The following is a 21,862-nucleotide window of genomic DNA, read 5'->3' on the forward strand; positions in this document are numbered from 1 at the left end:
AGTAGCGATCCCCCCGAAAATAACGACCCTCCGAAAGTAGAGACCTCAAAATTGGTTTCCTTTTTTGCAAAAAAATAACGGATATGATTGATATCCTGAACAAATACCACACTGATCCGAGGTTTATTAATAGCGATTATTTGACATTCCTATTGATAACTATTAAAGTTTAGGATATACATTACCTTTTTCCAAAAGTATTCCTTTCACATTTTTTGCGACTTTATTTTTTGAAGTGCCCATGTAGGGTACACGCTTTAGCCACCCGAAAGTAACGACCCCCAGAAAGTAGCGTGCCTCCGAGAGTAACAATAGCAGAGGGATGCTAAATCCGAAAGTAACGAGGGTCGTTAATTCCGGAACTATACGGTAGAACTACATACTAAATAAATAGCACCATGTGAAACTACTGCCCAAGAAGTTTCATTTGAATGGTAACATCCGATCATCCTTATCAACATACCGCATCTGGAACCTCGTTATATTTCAGTCCATCTAGATATTTCAGCTCTGAAGGCAAATCAGTGAGTACCCCAAACTGTGGCTCGGCCCAGACCTCTGTCACCATGTTGAACTTTTGCCTCGTATTCCCCAAGGTTGGCTTTCCTTCTAATGTCCAGTCAGCTATTGCTTCTTCTCCTCGACCAGCTTCGGATGGCTGAAGATACGGCGGGAACAGCACGTACTGAATGATACAGGAGTAAAACTGGTCATCTTCTTTCGTGTGGTCCTATTGGCCGAACAGAAAAAAAGCAACAACTGACTTTTCTAGGCCGTCAAAGCTTCTTGATTCTCACATATACAGGGCTCGAAAAAGACAAAAGTAATTCCCGTAGAGTGGAATAAGGAGATTTCCCTTCCGGGCAAGTATTGTTTCATACTCTTTTGCTCATTGGGCAAGGACCCAGGCAAGTCCATTGTAACTAAAGTAAAGACAACCATTCTCCACTTCGTGTCGTTTCTAAAGTGTCCTATGCAGCTGTCTCGGACATGTAAAATCTGACTGTTACTTGTCCAAACGGTAAGTTAGAACTCAAGTTATTTTTCAAGCCCAGAAATACAATTGTTATCAAAATACAAAATATTAATAGGCATACTTTCAATCATGGAGTGGAAAGAGTTGTTGAACCTTACAAAAGAAGCTTATGGAGTTTCTGTCCACTTTATACCTCGAATTACGTCACGTGCACATGTGCAGTAGGACAACAAGCCTTTCCCATCTCTTAATGTTTAACTAGACACTGTTACACTCAGTAGATTCGAAAGACACGACTATAGACTCAAATGTAGAGCAGCTTCCTCAGATCGACACCGCAAGGTTGATTTGCAGAAAGACTCAACTAGGTTAGCAAAGATGAAAAGACTTGGATAATCCAGTTAACATGTAACTGTCAAGTCAAAAATTCTCGCGTTTCGCGCTCAAATTCTGAAACGTGATAAAACGTGTTCGTGAAACGTGTTAGTGTTCTAAACATTACATAACATCGCACGCAAAGATCGTGGCATGCTAAACGATTTTTACCAATTCTTCCTACCTTCATAATGAGTTCTTTAGCCATCGTAATAATTCCTACGTTGTTGTTCACAAAGTTGTACCCCTCCTGAAGTCGTAACCTAGAATACGAATTTGAAAATAAATTATTAAACTTGCAGCACCAAAAATTTAAACATAGCACATAGCAATGGATTAATCTTTACCAGTACATAACGCAATTAGTTTCTGGTGCTTATCCAGTCCATGGCACTATTAAACTTTCGAACAAAGAGTGATAACTGATTTATATATTCGGCTTCAGTCAGCCGATATATGTCAATTTCAACAGCGACTTACGCTTCGCGATTGGAGAAAAAACCGTCAATAACGCCTTGGACGAGAATAGCCCCAAAAAAGACTCTTTGAGGTTCAAAATATATATACGCTGTTAGCGAAATTTGCTTGCCCACAAAACACCTAGGAGCCCCGAAGAAAGCAATTAAAAATGTTCGTACGTGCCCAGATCGATTTTGAGTTAGGAAATGTCGGTTTCGAGGAGAGGGGAGAATCGGAGTTCTCAGAGAAATCCTCCCGAAGCAAGAACGAGAAACAAGAGCAAATTCAACCCACCTATGGAAATAATAAATTTGTTTTCGCCACAAAGTTTAGAAATAATGGGATTTGAAGACAGGCAACATTGGTGGGTGGTGTGTGTGTGTGGGGGGGGGGGGGGGGGGGTGAAAAAGTGGGTCTCCCCCTTGTCCCTTGTCCCTCACCCCCCCCCCCCCCCCTCCTCCATGTGAATGTGCATACTTAATGAGTCCAACTGCGAATCAACAATTAAATCTGCCCTTACTTTGTAAGAGTTGACAGTACCCTCGCTACGTCCTCAGCAGGCACTGCCGGTGACCCCTCCTCTTGCATGGTCCATATCCATCGATGATGGTGAAGATAGTGACACAGCACCTTCATGTGATTCTCATTTGTCCTGTTCGCATAAACTCCCGTCAAGCTCGGATACACAGAGTAATGCGGTCTCTCCGGGAAGGGAGTCAACATACCCTCGGGAATTTTTTCGTACCGAACAAGGATTTTTTCCAGGGGTTTATCGAACATGGTGGTACAAGGCTTTGCGGCCACCGCCCTCTTGTTTGTTATCTGTGCTGCGCGTTGCAGGCTTTTTCCTTTGACTGGGGGTTTGTGAGGTTTGAGATTCACTCCTAGAGGTGCCTCGATCTTGGACAGCTTCGTCTTTAGATCTGAAACAATCTAGTGCAAAGGAAATGAAAAAATAAAACGTGAATGATAAAAAATATGATCGGTAGAACTTTAGCGAAAAATTCATCCAGACTGTAAAATGAATACAAATCGTAATGTTTAATTTATGCCTTTCTCGTTATTTCGAGTTACTTTAACCACGTATATCAAAAACGTTGTAAGTAATGGAGGACAAAAAAATATTGTGCCACTTTCTAATCCAATCAGAAGTGGAAAAACACCACACATGTCCAACTAGCTCGTATTTTCCCTCGCTCGAGGAGAGCTGCCAACGGCTACATGTAAATTTTCTCGAGTTCTGATTGGTTGGTTACGTTGTCTTCGTCTTTCTGATTGGCCATGATATATCGCTTTGGTCTTGGTTTCGCGACAACTGAATCTAGTGAAAACTTCTTTACACGATAACCAGTGAGCAAACGAAGATTATCTCAATCCGGATTAATCTCATCAAGAACTAGCAGTTACAAAATAACATAACAAAACTTTACAGACCTCATGTCGAATGTGCCCGGGTGTTCCTCCAAGGAAAGCCACTCTGATAACAATACAAGGGCCTTTCACAGTGATTCGTGTAAGGCAGAAGGACGACGGCACATCTTCTGGGTTATTGCTGGAAAAATAACCGACTTCCACAGTCATGCGCGGAACGCACGAATCTCCATTTTGGAGACACTCAAGTCGCCCAACTGGCCAAGATCGGTGGGAAATTCTAAACGATGCTGCAAACTCCGAAGTCACATTGTCAATACAGCCAACCAAAACGCGAAACCTAAAACAAAGTCCAGAAGTTCGGCGCCAACGAGGTTCGTTGTCTCAGAAGTTGCGACCTTGCTGTTTGCGATAGCAAAACAGCGATATTTTCGCAACTTTTGTAGGATGCTGTTGAAGCGGATCAAGAAAGGCGTAGACAAGAAACTTTGAAAGGAGCGGGATGGGTTTCGACCCAAGAGAAGTACAACTGAACAGATCTTTGTACTTAGAAACATCATAGAGCAGGCAAATGAGTGGAGGGCAGGTCTGTATGCGCACTTTGTTGTAGACTTTGAAAAAGCCTTTGACTCTAAACACAGAGAAAGCCTATGGAATATAATGAGAAGTTATCGGATACCGGACAGGATAGTGAGAGTGATAGCGGGCATATACGTGGTCTTTGAGTGCGCAGTTGTCGATGGGAGTGTGACATCTGACTGGTTTATGATAAAGTCTGGGGTAAAACAGGGGTGCGTGATGTAGGGATTGCATTGGTCATGAGGAAGGCATCAGCAGACAAGAGAAGATGGATAAGGTGGAATTTAACAACACTGCTAGAGGACCTTGATTACGCAGATCACACTGCACTACTGTCATCTAAGTTCAATGACTTGCATGAAAAGACTGGGCGATTAGCGGAGGAAGCAGAAAGACAGTCGAGAGAGAACGAAACAAAGCTGGGAAGTAGCCAATGAGATTGCACAAGACAGAAAGTGTTGGTTAGACAGCATGGAGGCCTTATGCGCCTACGGGCGCGATGAGACTTGATGATGATGAGTTTATGAACGCTGTTGGCGACGAAAAACCCAACTTTGTTTCGAGGTTTGCACTTTGGTAAGCTAAACTTAACAATATAACTAACGGGTTTGCAGTATAGTTCCGAATTTCCTAGCGAACTTGGCCAGGTGCGCGGTCTGAGTACGCTTAAACCCATTAAACTGAACATGCTCTTTTGGAGATAGCCTGGAACAGGACAGTTGTGGAGGTGTTATGTTCAGATAAATTCGTCTTATATGGAATGGACACAAAATCGTTTTGAATTACTCCTGGCGTCAAATTAATTAAACTTTTAGATGTGCAATCTACAAGTGCAGCTATTGCTTTCAGCCTCAAAAACAATAGCCACCTATAAAAGTTTTAATAAATTGGCCCCTGAAAGAACAGATTTTTGGAATAAGAGCGCTGAAGTTTGAAAAGCGCGAATTTCTTTTTCTGAATGACGTTTTCGCCACCGCCGCCGTCGTTGCTGCTAAAAGACTAAGTAAGTAAGTAAGTAACAACTTTATTTAATGAGGGTAGCACATGACAGTAAAAACTGATGAACTACTGGCCCTCAATCGTAATTAAAATATTTAGAACTATAATAAAATAAACACGACGAACTAAAATTTAAAAAATACTACAAGATAAGAAAAAGTGATAAGTATATTAGAATAAAAAGATAAAAAGACATACATTAGACAGATGACAGAAAACTGATGAACTAGTGGCACTCAGTCTTAAATTACGAATATTAAAAACTACTAAGATAAACACGGCGAATTAAAAATACTATAAGATGAGAAAAGTGATATGTACATTAGAATTTAAAAATGCAAAAACATTATACTCATAAGAGCTAGGTTAAAAATATTTTTAAGAGCATTCTGAAACTGGCCAGCGGTGTCCTTCTACACCCATAAGAGCTTGGCTAAAAATATTTTTTAAGAGCATTCTTAAACTGGCCAGCGGTGTCCTTCTTTCACATATCAAGAGGAATCCTATTCCACAGCTCAGCTCCACGAACTTTAAAAGTACGTCTCCCCACTTTCCGTTTCCTTATTATAAAATGGACATACCAAATCAAACCTTCCATAACGGCTAGCTCTGCTATCACTCCTGAGATCTGAGTTTCTAGGTAATAGTTTCGTTATGTAGTCTGGGCAGTCATCTTCGTGTCTTATGCGCCTAAATATTAAACTACAGTTTTAAAGGTTTACTTCAAGCACCCAACGTAACTGTTAACGGAACAGTACCTGGAGATAAATTTGATGAAGGAGTGGTTTTCCAACAAGACAAACGAACTCCAATTTCTGCAAAGAGACGTCAGAGAGCTTAACGCCACTCTGCACTGGATTGCGCTGGAACGATCATTCTCCATAGGCAGATTTAGATTCTTTGGCAGAGGACTAAAAATAAACACGATATACCAATTGGTTACTTTGAGATCAAAAGTAAAAATCATTTCAGAAATATTAACAAAGCCAGACTTACACGTCATGATCCAAAACAAGTCCAATTCTATGGCAATGCATCCATCTTTGCCTAAAATTGCAGTAAGCTTTCGCTGTAATTTCATAGAGTAGTTAACGAAAGTAAGATGAATATGTGCGCTATTCGCTTAGAGTGACGTCAAAAAGGTTGGATATTTGGCAGGCTCTTTTCTCGCGTCATAACGGACGGTGTCGACATCAATGTCCACAAAAACAACCCAAAAAAAAGAGGGGCCAGTAGTTATTTTTAATAGAGGACTGCATTTGCTTAATCTTGCTAGCTCGCGGAGATACACGTAGTAATAGAATAACAATAAGCAATTATTTAAATGACAAATGACCTTAAAGAGTCCTTTATTTTCCTGTAAAGCAACACAGTAGGTCACTTTCACGTTCCAGAAACTCTCACTATACAAACGAGGCTGCATGTAAAACCTTTTTTGAAAACATGAGTTCTATTTACATGAGAATAAATAATCGTTTTCATAGCAATGGCTTTGCACACAGCCTCGCTTTGAAACAGAGGCTTGAGGTAACTCGGAAATGGCCCATTGCGTAAACCCCTTGGAGCGACGGCATTCTTATCCACATATGAACAGAGTATTGCTCAAACACTGAACATATTTAAAAGAATAGAATGTGATTTGATGACTCACCACCCTGTCGTATCAAGAGATAGCACTGGCTTCCAGAACACTGCAAACTGAGACTCGGGTGATTTGGAACTTTTTCTAAAGATGAAACAAAACTGGTCAAGTAAATTATAGACTGCATTACCTGTATTATCAGTGCAGATCATCCCCCTGCTTGTGACAATTATACATCGCTCTTAAGGTCGTTGATAATTCAAGAAAAAAAAGGTAGGTAAAAACTAAAAGAATACCGTAAAGAATGACTGCCAACGAGTATGACTTGGAATTGGAATTTCTTGTCGAATTATTGATCATGTGAGAAACCTACATCAAACGCTCAACACTTTTTCATCGAATATACACCACGTCTCGCAGTTTCACTATCGGAAGCTGTGTTTCCTGTCCTTAGTTGAACAAAGTCAGCAACATCTCTTACTAATCGACCAAAAGTTGGTACGCTTCAAAGACACACAACCTTTTTCTTTGGCATTTTAAAGTGCCAAATATATTATTAACAATGCTTTAAAAACAAACCTACCTTGCATGTTGCAATGATAAAATCTGTGAACAAAATTGGAAATTTACTTAGCTCATATATAAAGAACTTTAAATCACAAGGCAATAGAAACTGATATATCATTAAGGAATGAAATCTGTCACCATTGTCTGCCTCTGAAAAGGCATTTCTGGGCGAGGAAACTGGTTACAACATCTGAACTTTGTTGGATCACAACTCTAAACACCGGACCCCTAATCTGTAAACTCCTAATAACCTTGTTATAGCTTAAGAAAATGACCGACATTTGGCGTCCCCACCAATGGTTTCCCGCCAAATAAAGTCTAAGAAACGAGCGCAGAAATTCCGTACTAAGTACGCGTCGCTACCAAGAACTAGATAGTGCTTATAATTACTGTCACTGTTGTCACGGCTGTCCCTGTTGTACCCGTTGTCCCTCTTGTCGCTGTTGTCAATGTTGTTGCTATTGTCAACCTTGTCACTGTTGTCACTGTTGTCACCGTTGTCACCGTTCTCACTGTTGTCACTATTGTCACCGTTGTTGCTGTTGTCATTGTTGTCACCGTTGTCACCGTTGTCGCTGTGGTCGCTCTTGTCACCGTTGTCACCATTGTCACTATTGTCAACGTTGTCACTGTTGTCAACGTTGTCACCGTTGTCAGTGTTGTCACCTATGTCACTGTTGTCACCGTTCTCACCAGTCAGTGTTGTCACCTATGTCACTGTTGTCACCGTTCTCATTGTTGTCAACGTTGTCACCGTTGTCACTGTTGTCACCCTTGTCACTGTTGTCACCGTTGTCACCGTTGTCACTGTTGTCAACGTTGTCAACGTTGTCACTGTTGTCAACGTTGTTACCGTTGTCACTTTTGTCACCGTTGTCACTGTTGTCACTGTTGTCGCTGTTGTAACGGTTGTCCAAATTGTCACCGTTGTCGCTGTTGTCAATTTTGTCACCGTTGTCACTGTTGTCACTGTTGTTGCCGTCGTCACTGTTGTCCCCGTTGTCACCGTTGTCAAGGTTGTCACCATTGTCGATGTTGTCACAGTTGTGACTGTAAGCACTGTTGTAACCGTTGTCGCTGTTGTCACTCTTGTCACCGTTGTCACTGTTGTGGCTGTTGTCACCGTTGTCGCCTTTGTAACGGTTGTCACGGTTGTCACCATTGTCGCTGTTGCCACAGTTGTCACCGTTGTACCTATTATCGCTGTTGTCACCGTTGACACCGTTTTCACTGTTGTCACTGTTATCGCTGTTGTCGGTGTTGTCACTGTTGTCACCAATGTCACTGTTGTCCTTGTTGTCACTGTTGTAACCGTTGTCACTGTTGTCAACGTTGTCACCGTTGTCACTGCTGCCACCGTTGTCACTGTTGTCACCATTATCACCATTGTCACTGTTGTCAACGTTGTCACTGTTCTCACCGTTTTCGCTGTTGTCCCCGTTGTCACTGTTGTCACCGTTATCAATGTTGTCAACGTTGTCACCGTCATCACTGTTGTCACCGTTGTTACACTGTTGTCAACGTTGTCACCCTTGTCATTGTTGTCAAGTTTGTCACTGTTGTCAACGATGTGACCGTTGTCGCTGTTGTCACTGTTGTCAATGTTGCCGCTGTGGTCGCTCTTGTCACCGTTGTCACTGTTGTAAACGTTGTCACCATTGTCCCTGTTGTCAAGGTTGTCACCGTTGTCACTGTTGTCACCGTTGTCACCATTGTCATTGTTGTCAACGTTATCATTGTTGTCAACGTTGTCAACAATCTCAGTGTTGTCACCGTTGTCACCATTCTCACTGTTGTCACCAATATCACCGTTGTCACTGTTGTCAACGTTGCCACCATTGTCACTGTTGTCAACATTGTCACCGTTGTCCCTATTATCGCTGTTGTCATCGTTGTCGTTGTTGTCGGTGTTGTCACCGTTGTCAGGGTAGTTGCTGTTGTCACTGTTCTCAACGTTGTCACCGCTGTCACTGTTGTCACCGTGGTCACTGTTGTCACCGTTTTCGCTGTTGTCATCGTTATTACTGTTGTCACCGTTGTCACCGTTGTCAACGTTGTCAACGTTGTCGCTGTTGTCACTGTTGTTAACATTGACTGTTGTCACTGTTGTCACCGTTGTCACTGTTGTCAACATTGTCACCGTTGTCACTGCAGTCACCGTTGTCACCGTTGTCACCGTTGTCGACATTGTCACTGTTGTCACTGTTGTCACCGTTTTCGCTGTTGTTCCCGTTGTCACTATTGTCACCGTTGTCACTGTTGTCAAAGTTGTCACTGTTGTCATCGTTGTCACTGTTTTCAACGTTGTCACCGTTCTCACTGCTGTCACCGTTGTCACCGTTGTCACCGTTGTCAACATTGTCACTGTTGTCACTGTTGTCACCGTTTTCGCTGTTGTCCCCGTTGTCACTGCTGTCACCGTTGTCACTGTTGTCAACGTTGTCACAGTTGTCACTGTTGTCACCGTTATCACCCTTCTCACTGTTGTCACCGTTCTCACCGTTGTCAACGTTGTCAACATTGTCACTGTTGTCAGTGTTGTCACTGTGTGGATGTTGTCGCTGTTGTCACTGTTGCCAACGTTGTCACCGTTGTCACTGTTGTCACCGTATTCACTGTTGTCAAAGTTATCACTGTTGTCACCGTTGTCAGTGTTGTCAACGTTGTCACTGTTGTCACCGTTGTCACTTTTCTCACCGTTGTCACTGTTGTCAACGTTATCACCGTTTTCAGTGTTGTCACAGTTGTCACTGTTGTCACCGTTCTCACCGTTGTCAACGTTGTTACCGTTGTCACTGTTGTCACAATTGTCACTCTTGTCAACGCTGTCACCGTTCTCACTGTTGTCACCGTTGTCACCGTTATCACGTGTGTTACCGTTGTAATCGTTGTCAACGTTGTCACAGTTGTCACTGTTGTCACCGTTGTCACCTTTGTCACCGTTGTCACCGTTGTCACCGTTGTCAACGTTGTCAACATTGTCGCTGTTGTCAGTGTTGTCACTGTGTGGATGTTGTCGCTGTTGTCACTGTTGTCAACGTTGTCACCGTTGTCACTGTTATCAATGTTGTCACCATTTTCACTGTTGTAATCGTTGTCACTGTTGTCACCGTTGTCACCGTTGTCAGTGTCGTCAACGTTGTCACTGTTGTCACCGTTGTCACTTTTGTCACCGTTGTCACTGTTGTCAACGTTATCACCGTTTTCAGTGTTGTCACAGTTGTCACTGTTGTCACCGTTCTCACCGTTGTCAACGTTGTTACCGTTGTAACTGTTGTCACAGTTGTCACTGTTGTCAACGTTGTCACCGTTCTCACTGTTGTCACCGTTGTCACCCTTGTCACCGTTATCACGGGTGTCACCGTTGTCATCGTTGTCACCGTTGCCACTGTTGTTACTGTGGCCACCGTTTTTACCGTTGTCACTTTTTTCAATGTTGTCACAGTTGTCACTATTGTCAACGTTATCACCGTTTTCAGTGTTGTCACAGTTGTCACTGTTGTCACCGTTCTCACCGTTGTCAACGTTATCACCGTTTTCAGTGTTGTCACAGTTGTCACTGTTGTCACCGTTCTCACCGTTGTCAACGTTGTTACCGTTGTCACTGTTGTCACAGTTGTCACTGTTGTCAACGTTGTCACCGTTCTCACTGTTCTCACCGTTGTCACCCTTGTCACCGTTATCACGGGTGTCACCGTTGTCATCGTTGTCACCATTGTCACTGTTGTCATTGTTGTCAAAGTTTTCACTGTTGTCACCATTGTCACCCTTGTCACTGTTGTCACCGTTGTCACCGTTGTCAACGTTGTCACTGTTGTCCCCGTTATCACTGCTCTCACTGTTGTCGCTGTTGTCGCTGTTTTTACCGTTGTGGATGTTGTCGCTGTTGTCACTGTTGTTAACGTTGACTGTTGTCACTGTTGTCACCGTTGTCACTGTTGTCAACGTTGTCACCGTTGTCACTGCTGTCACCGTTGTCACCGTTAACACCGTTGTAAACATTGTCACTATTGTCACTGTTGTCACCGTTTTCGCTGTTGTTCCCGTTGTCACTGTTCTCACCGTTGTCACTGTTGTCAACGTTGTCACCGTTGTCACTGTTGTCACCGTTGTCACTGTTGTCAACGTTGTCAACATTGTCACTGTTGTCACTATTGTCACCGTTTTCGCTGTTGTCCCCGTTGTCACTGTTGTCAACGTTGTCACTGTTGTCACCGTTGTCACCGTTGTCACTGTTGTCACCGTTGTCAACATTGTCAACAATGTCACTGTTGTCAGTGTTGTCACCGTTGTCAACGGTGTCAACATTGTCACTGTTGTCAGTGTTGTCACTGTGTGGATGTTGTCGCTGTTATCACTGTTGCCAACGTTGTCACTGTTGTCACCGTTGTCACTGCTCTCACTGTTGTCGCTGTTGTCGCTGTTTTTACCGTTGTGGATGTTGTCGCTGTTGTCACTGTTGTTAACGTTGACTGTTGTCACTGTTGTCACCGTTGCCACAGTTGTCACTGTTGTCACCGTTCTCACCGTTGTCAACGTTATCACCGTTATCAGTGTTGTCACAGTTGTCACTGTTGTCACCGTTCTCACCGTTGTCAACGTTGTTACCGTTGTCACTGTTGTCACAGTTGTCACTGTTGTCAACGTTGTCACCGTTCTCACTGTTGTCACCGTTGTCACCCTTGTCACCGTTATCACGGGTGTCACCGTTGTCATCGTTGTCACTGTTGTCATTGTCGTCGAAGTTTTCACTGTTGTCACCATTGTCACCCTTGTCACTGTTGTCACCGTTGTCACCGTTGTCAACGTTGTCAACGTTGTCACTGTTGTCCCCGTTGTCACCGTTGTCACTGCTCTCACTGTTGTCGCTGTTGTCGCTGTTTTTACCGTTGTGGATGTTGTCGCTGCTGTCACTGTTCTTAACGTTGACTGTTGCCACTGTTGTCACCGTTGTCACTGTTGTCAACGTTCCCACCGTTGTCACTACTGTCACCGTTGTCACCGTTAACACCGTTGTCAACATTGTCAGTGTTGTCACTGTTGTCACCGTTTTCGCTGTTGTTCACGTTGTCACTGTTGTCACCGTTGTCACTGTTGTCAACGTTGCCACCGTTGTCACTGTTGTAAACGTTGTCAACATTGTCACTGTTGTCACTGTTGTCACCGTTTTCGCTGTTGTCCCCGTTGTCACTGTTGTCAACGTTGTCACCGTTGTCACTGTTGTCACCCTTGTCACCCTTGTCACTGTTGTCACCGTTGTCAACGTTGTCAACATTGTCACTGTTGTCAGTGTTGTCACCGTTGTCAACGTTGTCAACATTGTCACTGTTGTCAGTGTTGTCACTGTGTGGATGTTGTCGCTGTTGTCACTGTTGCCAACGTTGTCACTGTTGTCACCGTTGTCACTGCTCTCACTGTTGTCGCTGTTGTCGCTGTTTTTACCGTTGTGGATGTTGTCGCTATTGTCACTGTTGTTAACGTTGACTGTTGTCACTGTTGTCACCGTTGTCACTGTTGTCAAAGTTGTCACCGTTGTCACTGGTTTTACCGTTGTCACCGTTAACAGCGTTCTCAACATTGTCACTGTTGTCGCTGTTGTCACCGTTGTCACTGTTGTCAACGTCGTCACCGTTGTCACTGCTGTCATTGTTGTCACCGTTGACACCGTTGTCAACATTGTCACTGTTGTCACCGTTTTTGCTGTTGCCCCCGTTGTTACTGTTGTCACCCTTGTCACTGTTGTCAACGTTGTCACCGTTGTCACTGTTTTCACCATTGTCACCCTTGTCACTGTTGTCACCGTTGTCAACGTTGTCAACATTGTCACTGTTGTCAGTGTTGTCACCGTTGTCACCCTTGTCACGGTTATCACGGGTGTCACCGTTGTCATCGTTGTCACCGTTGTCACCGTTGTCACTGTTGTTACTGTGGTCACCTTTTTTACCGTTGTCACTGTTGTCACTGTTGTCATTGTTGTCAAAGTTTTCACTGTTGTCACCCTTGTCACCCTTGTCACTGTTGTCACCGTTGTCAACGTTGTCAACGTTGTTACCGTTGTCCCTGTTGTCACAGTTGTCACTCCTGTCAACGTTCTCACCGTTCTCACTGTTGTCCCCGTTGTCACCCTTGTCACCGTTATCACGGGTGTCACCATTGTCATCGTTGTCACCGTTGTCACTTTTGTCATTGTTGTCGAAGTTTTCACTGTTGTCACCATTGTCACACTTGTCACTGTTGTCACCGTTGTCACCGTTGTCAACGTTGTCAACGTTGTCACTAATGTCCCCGTTGTCACTGCTCTCACTGTTGTCGCTGTTGTCGCTGTTTGTACCGTTGTGGATGTTGTCGCTGTTGTCACTGTTTTTAACGTTGACTGTTGTCACTGTTGTCACCGTCGTCACTGTTGTCAACGTTGTCACCGTTGTCACTGCTGTCACCGTTGTTACCGTTAACACCGTTCTCAACATTGTCACTGTTGTCACCGTTTTCGCTGTTGTTCCCGTTGTCACTGTTGTCACCGTTGTCACTGTTGTCAACGTTGTCACCGTTGTCACAGTTGTCACCGTTGTCACTGTTGTCAACGTTGTCAACATTGTCACTGTTGTCACTGTTGTCACCGTTTTCGCTGTTGTCCCCGTTGTCACCGTTGTCACTGTTGTCAACGTTGTCACCGTTGTCACTGTTGTCACCGTTGTCACCCTTGTCACTGTTGTCACCGTTCTCAACGTTGTCAACATTGTCACAGTTGTCAGTGTTGTCACTGTGTGGATGTTCTCGCTGTTGTCACTGTTGCCAACGTCACTGTTGTCACCGTTGTCACTGTTCTCACTGTTGTCGCTGTTGTCGCTGTTTTTACCGTTGTGGATGTTGTCGCTGTTGTCACTGTTGTTAACGTTGACTGTTGTCACTGTTGTCACCGTTGTCACTGTTGTCAACGTTGTCACCGTTGTCACTGCTGTCACCGTTGTCACCGTTAACACCGTTGTCAACATTGTCACTGTTGTCACTGTTGTCACCGTTTTCACTGTTGTTCCCGTTGTCACTGTTGTCCCCGTTGTCACTGTTGTCACTGTTGTCACCGTTGTCACTGTTGTCACCGTTGTCACCCTTGTCACTGTTGTCACCGTTGTCAACGTTGTCAACATTGTCACTGTTGTCAGTGTTGTCACCGTTGTCAACGTTGTCAACATTGTCACTGTTGTCAGTGTTGTCACTGTGTGGATGTTGTCGCTGTTGTCACTGTTGCCAACGTCGTCACTGTTGTCACCGTTGTCACTGCTCTCACTGTTGTCGCTGTTGTCGCTGTTTTTACCGTTGTGGATGTTGTCGCTGTTGTCACTGTTGTTAACGTTGACTGTTGTCACTGTTGTCACCGTTGTCACTGTTGTCAACGTTGTCACCGTTGTCACTGCTGTCACCGTTGTCACCGTTAACACCGTTGTCAACATTGTCACTGTTGTCACTGTTGTCACCGTTTTCACTGTTGTTCCCGTTGTCACTGTTGTCCCCGTTGTCACTGTTGTCACTGTTGTCACCGTTGTCACTGTTGTCACCGTTGTCACCCTTGTCACTGTTGTCACCGTTGTCAACGTTGTCAACATTGTCACTGTTGTCAGTGTTGTCACCGTTGTCAACGTTGTCAACATTGTCACTGTTGTCAGTGTTGTCACTGTGTGGATGTTGTCGCTGTTGTCACTGTTGCCAACGTCGTCACTGTTGTCACCGTTGTCACTGCTCTCACTGTTGTCGCTGTTGTCGCTGTTTTTACCGTTGTGGATGTTGTCGCTGTTGTCACTGTTGTTAACGTTAACTGTTGTCACTGTTGTCACCGTTGTCACTGTTGTCAACGTTGTCACCGTTGTCACTCCTTTCACCGTTGTCACCGTTAACAGCGTTCTCAACATTGTCACTGTTGTCGCTGTCGTCACCGTTATCACTGTTGTCAACGTCGTCACCGTTGTCACTGCTGTCATTGTTGTCACCGTTGACACCGTTGTCAACATTGTCACTGTTATCACTGTTGTCACCGTTTTCGCTGTTGTCCCCGTTGTCACTGTTGTCACGGTTGTCACTGTTGTCAACGTTGTCACCGTTGTCCCTGTTGTCACCGTTGTCCCCCTTGTCACTGTTGTCACCGTTGTCAACATTGTCACTGTTGTCAGTGTTGTCACCGTTGTCACCCTTGTCACCGTTGTTACTGTGGTCACCTTTTTTACCGTTGTCGCTGTTGTCAATGTTGTCACCGTTGTCACTGTTGTCACTGTTGTCATTGTTGTCAAAGTTTTCACTGTTGTCACCCTTGACACCCTTGTCACTGTTGTCACCGTTGTCAACGTTGTCAACGTTGTTACCGTTGTCACTGTTGTCACAGTTGTCACTGTTGTCAACGTTGTCACCGTTCTCACTGTTGTCACCGTTGTCACCCTTGTCACCGTTATCACGGGTGTCACCGTTGTCATCGTTGTCACCGTTGTCACTTTTGTCATTGTTGTCGAAGTTTTCACTGTTGTCACCATTGTCACCCTTGTCACTGTTGTCACCGTTGTCACCGTTGTCAACGTTGTCAACGTTGTCACCGTTGTCCCTATTATCGCTGTTGTCATCGTTGTCGTTGTTGTCGGTGTTGTCACCGTTGTCAGGGTAGTTGCTGTTGTCACTGTTCTCAACGTTGTCACCGCTGTCACTGTTGTCACCGTTTTCGCTGTTGTCATCGTTATTACTGTGGTCACCGTTGTCACCGTTGTCAACGTTGTCAACGTTGTCGCTGTTGTCACTGTTGTCACCGTTTTCGCTCTTGTTCCCGTTGTTACTGTTGTCACCGTTGTCACTGTTGTCAACGTTGTCACCGTTGTCACTGTTGTCACCGTTGTCACTGTTGTCAACGTTGTCAACACTGTCACTGTTGTCACCGTTTTCGCTGTTGTCCCCGTTGTCACCGTTGTCACTGTTGTCTACGTTGTCACCGTTGTCACTGTTGTCACCGTTGTCACCCTTGTCACTGTTGTCACCGTTGTCAATGTTGTCAACATTGTCACTGTTGTCAGTGTTGTCACCGTTGTCAACGTTGTCAACATTGTCACAGTTGTCAGTGTTGGCACTGTTTGGATGTTGTCGCTATTGTCACTGTTGTTAACATTGACTGTTGTCACTGTTGTCACCCTTGTCACTGTTGTCAACGTTGTCACCGTTGTCACTGCTTTCACCGTTGTCACCGTTAACAGCGTTGTCAGCATTGTCACTGTTGTCACTGTTGTCACCGTTGTCACTGTTGTCAACGTTGTCACCGTTGTCACTGCTGTCATTGTTGTCACCGTTGACACCGTTGTCAACATTGTCACTGTTGTCACTGTTTTCACCGTTTTCGCTGTTGTCCCCGTTGTCACTGTTGTCAGCGTTATCACTGTTGTCAACGTTGTCAACGTTGTCACCGTTGTCACTGTTGTCATTGTTGTCACCCTTGTCACTGTTGTCACCGTTGTCAACGTTGTCAACATTGTCACTGTTGTCAGTATTGTCACCGTTGTCACTCTTGTCACCGTTATCACGGGTGTCACTGTTGTCACCGTTGTCACTGTTGTTACTGTGGTCACCTTTTTTACCGTTGTCGCTGTTGTCAATGTTGTCACCGTTGTCACTGTTGTCACTGTTGTCATTGTTCTCAAAGTTTTCACTGTTGTCACCGTTTTCACCCTTGTCACTGTTGTTACCGTTGTCAACGTTGTCACCGTTGTCACCGTTGTCAGTGTTGTCAACGTTGTCACTGTTGTCACCGTTGTCACTTTTGTCACCGTTGTCACTGTTGTCAACGTTGTCACCGTTTTCAGTGTTGTCACAGTTGTCACTGTTGTCACCGTTCTCACCGTTGTCATCGTTGTCACTGTTGTCACTGTTGTCACAGTTGTCACTGTTGTCAACGTTGTCACCGTTCTCATTGTTGTCACCGTTGTCACCGTTGTCACCGTTATCGCGGGTCCCACCGTTATCACTGTTGTCACCGTTGTCAACGTTTTCACTGTTGTCACTGTGGTCACCGTTTTTACCCTTGTCGCTGTTGTCAATGTTGTCAACGTTGTCACTGTCGTCACCGTTGTCATTGTGTTTAACGTTTTTACCGTTGTCACCGTTGTCACTGTTGTCACTGTGGTTAACCCTTTTTACCATTGTCGCTGTTGTCAATGTTGTCACCGTTGTCACTGTTGTCACTGTTGTCATTGTTGTCAAAGTTTTCACTGTTGTCACCGTTGTCACCCCTGTCACTGTTGTCACCGTTGTCAACGTTGTGAACGTTGTCACTGTTGTCACCTTTGTCACTGCTCTCACTGTTGTCGCTGTTGTCGCTGTTTTTACCGTTGTGGATGTTGTCGCAGTTGTCACTGTTGTTAACGTTGACTGTTGTCACTGTTGTCACCGTTGTCACTGTTGTCAACGTTGTCACCGTTGTCACTGCTGTCACCGTTTTCACCGTTGTCAACATTGTCACTATTGTCACTGTTGTCACCGTTTTCGCTGTTGTCCCCGTTGTCACTGTTGTCCCCATTGTCACTCTTGTCACCCTTGTCAATGTTGTCAAAGTTGTCACCGTTGTCACTGTTGTCACTGTTCTTACCGTTGTCACTGTTGTCGCTGTTGCCAACGTTATCACCGTTGTCACGTTTGTCACAGTTGTCACGTTCTCACTGTTGTCACCGTTGTCATCGTTGTAATGTTGTCAACGTTGTCAACGTTGTCACCGTCGTCACCGTTGTGAACGTTGTCACCGTTGTCATCGTTGTCACTATTGTAACGTTGTCACAGTTGTCAGTGTTGTCACCGTTGTCACCGGTGTCACTGTTGTAACATTGTCAGTGTTGTCAATGTTGTTACTGTTGTAACGTTGTCACTGCTGTCAATGTTGTCACTGTTGTCACCGTTGTCACCCTTGTCACTGTTGTCACCGTTGTCACTGTTGTCACCGTTGTCAACGTTGTCACTGTTGTTGCTGTTGTCAATGTTGTCACCGTTGACACTGTTGCCAACGTTGTCACCGTTGTCACTTTTATCACCGTTGTCACCGTTTTCACTGTTGTCAACATTGTCAACGTTGTCACGGTTGTCAATGTTGTCAACGTTGTTATCGTAGTCACTGTTGTCAACGTTGTCACCGTTGTCACTGTTGTCAACGTTGTCACTGTTGTCACTGTTGTCAATGTTGTCAAAGTTTTCACCGTTGTCACTAGTGTCAAGTTTTCACCGTTGTCACCTTTATCGCTGTTGTCACCGTTGTCGCCGTTGTCGCTGTTGACACCGTTGTCACTTTTCTCACCGTTATCACCGTTGTCACTGTTGTAACGTTGTCACAGTTGTCAGTGTTGTCACCAATGTCACCGTTGTGACTGTTGTAACGTTGTCACAGTTCTCAGTGTTGTCAACGTTGTCACTGTTGTCACCGTTGTCACTGTTGTCAACGCTGTCACCACTGTTACCGTTGTCACTTTTGTCACCGTTGTCACTGTTGTTGCTGTTGTTAATGTTGTCACCGTTGTAACTGTTGTCACTGTTGTCACTGTTGCCAACATTTTCACTGTTGTCAACGTTGTCACCGTTCTCACTGTTGTAACGTTGTCACCGTTGTCAGTGTTGTCAACGTTTTCACCGTTGTCACCGTTGTCACGATTGTCAACGTTGTCACCGTTGTCACTGTTGTCAACGTTTTCACCGTTGTCACTGTTGTCACCGTTGTCACTGTTGTAACCTTGTCTCCGTTGTCAGTGTTGTCAACGTTATCACCGTTGTCACTGTTGTTAACGTTGTCACCGTTGTCACTGTTCTCAACGTTGTCACCGTTGTCGCTGTTGTCAACGTTGTCACTGTGCTCAACGTTTTTACTTTTGTCACCAATGTCACCGTTGTCACTGTAACCTTGTCACTGTTGTCACTGTTGTCAACATTGTCACCGTTGTCACTGTTGTCACCGTTTTTACTGTTGTTACCGTTGCCACGGTTGTTGCAGTTGTCAACGTTTTAACCGTTGTCACTGTTGTCACCATTGTCGCTGTTGACACCGTTGTCACCATTGTCGCTGTTGTTACCCTTGTCACTGTTGTCGCTTTTGTCACCGTTGTCACCGTTGTCAACGTTGTTACCGTTGTCACCGTTGTGAACGTTGTCACCGTTGTCACTGTTGTCACCGTTGCCACTGTTGTCACTGGTATCAACGTTGTCACCGTTGTCAGTGTTGTCAACGTTGTCACCGTTGCCACTGTTTTCAACGTTGTCACTGTGTCACTGTTGTTACAGTTGTCACCGTTGTCACTGTTGTCACCGTTGTCGCCGTTATTACTGTTTTCACTGTTCTCACTGTTGTCGCTATTGTCTCGGTTGTCACCAGTCTCGCTGTTGTCACCGTTGTCACCGTTGTCGCTGTTGTCACCGTTGTAGCTGTTGTCACGGTTGTCACCGTTGTCGCTGTTGTCACTGTTGTTGCTGTTGTCACCGGTTTCAGTGTTGTCGCTGTTGTCACTGTTCTCGCCGTTGAGGGTGTTGTCACAGTTGTCGCTGTTATCACCGTTGTTATTGCTGTCGCTGTTGTCACCGTTGTCACCGTTGTCGCTGTTGGTGCTGTTGTTACTTTTGTCACTGTTGTTGCCGTTGTCACTGTTGTCGCTGTTTTCACGGTTGTCACCGTTGTCGCTGTTGTCACCGTTGTAGCTGTTGTCACGGTTGTCACCGTTGTCGCTGGTGTCACTGTTGTTGCTGTTGTCACCGTTTTCAGTGTTGTCGCTGTTGTCACTGTTCTCGCTGTTGAGGCGTTTGTCACTGTTGTCGCTTTTGTCACCGTTGTTGCTGTTGACACTGTTTTTGCCATTGTCGCTGTTGTCACCGTTGTCACTGTTGTCGCTGTTGTTACCCTTGTCGTTGTTGTCACTGTAGTCGCTGTTGTTACCCTTGTCGTTGTTGTCACTGTAGTCGCTGTTGTTATCGTTGTTACCGTTGTCACCCTTCCTCACTGTTGTCGCTGTTGTCACCGTTTTTGCTGTTGTCACCGTTGTCGCTTTTGTCACCGTTGTCATCGTTGTCGTTGTTGTTGCTGTCGTTGCTGTTGTCACCGTTGTCACCATTGTCGCTGTTTTTACCGTTTTCGCTGTTGTTACTGTTGTCGCCATTGTCGCTGTTGTCACCGTTGTCGGTGTTGTCACGGTTGTCGCTGTTTTAACCGTTGTCAGCGTTGTCGCTGTTGTCACGTTGACAGCGTTGTCACTGTTGTCACCATTGTCACCGTTTTCGCTGTTGTTACTTTTACCGCTTTCACAGTTGTTGCTGTTGTCACTGTTGTCGCTGTTGTCACCACTGTCACTGTTGGCGCTGTTGTTGCCATTGTCACCGTTGTCGCTGTTGTGATCGTTGTCACCGTTGTCACTGTTGTCACTTTTGTCGCGGTTGTCACCGTTGTCACTGTCTTAGCTGTTGTCACTGTTTTCACTTTTTTCGCTGTTGTCACCGTTGTCACCGTGATCACTGTTGTCACTGTTGTAGTTGTTGTCACTGTTTTCACCTTTTGTCACTGTTGTCGCTGTTGTCATTTTTCTCACTGTGGTCACTGTTGTCGGTGTTGTCACTGCTGTCACCGTTCTCGCTGGTCTTACTGTTGTCATTGTTGTCACTGTTGTTGTCGTTGTCGCTGTTGTCACCATTGTGATTGGTACCCAGATCTGGGTAGTGACACGTCATCAGTATAGAATGTCTGCGCTCGTTCCTGAGACGTCATTTTGCAAGGAAACCAGTGGTGACGTCACGAAATGTCGATTGTTTCATCAGGCTGGCCTTAAGAGCACTCATACTTACAGGGTTATTAGAGTTGGGTGGAAGATAGAACAGCGGAACTCCATTCTTGGTGCTTTCAGGTATGGTGTAATAACTGGAATTGGACGAGAAGGACTGAAGGTGGACAAGCATCTCATCTGCACTCTGCAAACTGAAACATAATTTCACTTTAACATGTATTCATCACTTAAGAAACGAGAAAACCGGGACGAGTTTACTTTTGCAAAGGCTTCTGGGATTGTTACTAGGGGCAACGAAAAAATTGGCCAATAGCTGACTGGCGAGTCCTCAGTAACAATCCCAGAAACAATTGCGCGACGCATTCGTTTTTAAATTGGCAAATGTCAAATGCCATCTTGACATTGGTGACCATACCGTAAAATTCCGAAAATAAGCCCCCCAAACCGGTAACGCAAAAAACCCTCGGTTAAATCGCCCCCCCCCCCCCAAAAAAAAAAAAAAATTATAAGACCCCGGGGGCTTGTACTTGGAAAATTGCCCTCAAATACAAAGTAAAACAAAGCACAAACGGTAAATTTACTTCTAACTATAAGACTAGCCCAGTCGATTTTGAAAAGCAATTTTCCATACGTAGATAAGCCTCTCCGAATATAAGCCCCTCCAAAAATAAGCCCCTCAAAAAGGGTCTTTGAAAGCTATAAGCACCGGGGCTTATTTTCGGAATTTTACGGTACAACTCACTGATTTCTGAGTTTGGTGGAAGCCAACAGTTACATTTCGGGTGACACTCGATATACCAAGTCAATATATGCACTATTGTGTCGTTCTATAGCCTAAACTTCTGAATGAGCACAGAACGTACTTAAAGGGAAAGAGAAATAAAAAAATACTCACGTTACATGTAAAAGAGAGCATTCAAGCAAATTATTATGCGCAGTGAAATTTGAAAAGATTTTGAACCATACTTTCTCGTGTGTGATTAAAATAGACCATTAAAATAGGCGATCTTTAGGCTGCAATGCTGTCAAATTTGGACATCATCCTGACCCTTTTTTCACTGAAGTTCAATAGTATGCTATTTCACCCATCTTCCATGAACTAAACTGAGACGCGTGTTGAAATCACTACACAACACATCCTGCTTTTGTTACCTTTTCATTGTTTGGCGAAATCGTCGGACCACCAGGGTTCTG

The 21,862-nt window shown here is 44.7% G+C and overlaps 1 protein-coding gene across 1 annotated transcript in view; it reads right to left on the reverse strand.

Moving 5' to 3' along the window:
- Positions 1-21,862, reverse strand: part of LOC140922134 (KICSTOR complex protein SZT2-like) — a 71,901-nt gene that overhangs the window by 36,094 nt on the left and 13,945 nt on the right. The window contains exons 18-27 of the mRNA XM_073372155.1: positions 21,821-21,859; positions 20,730-20,859; positions 6,925-6,947; positions 6,411-6,485; positions 5,756-5,806; positions 5,518-5,670; positions 3,245-3,362; positions 2,331-2,743; positions 1,536-1,614; positions 464-730 (exon numbers count right to left, since the gene is read on the reverse strand). Of these exons, the coding sequence (XP_073228256.1) occupies positions 464-730; positions 1,536-1,614; positions 2,331-2,743; positions 3,245-3,362; positions 5,518-5,670; positions 5,756-5,806; positions 6,411-6,485; positions 6,925-6,947; positions 20,730-20,859; positions 21,821-21,859 (1,348 nt within the window). The remainder of the gene's footprint in view (positions 1-463; positions 731-1,535; positions 1,615-2,330; positions 2,744-3,244; positions 3,363-5,517; positions 5,671-5,755; positions 5,807-6,410; positions 6,486-6,924; positions 6,948-20,729; positions 20,860-21,820; positions 21,860-21,862) is intronic.

This window comes from Porites lutea, chromosome 12 (genome assembly GCF_958299795.1).
Source record: "Porites lutea chromosome 12, jaPorLute2.1, whole genome shotgun sequence".
In the NCBI taxonomy this organism is placed as follows: Eukaryota; Metazoa; Cnidaria; class Anthozoa; order Scleractinia; family Poritidae; genus Porites; species Porites lutea.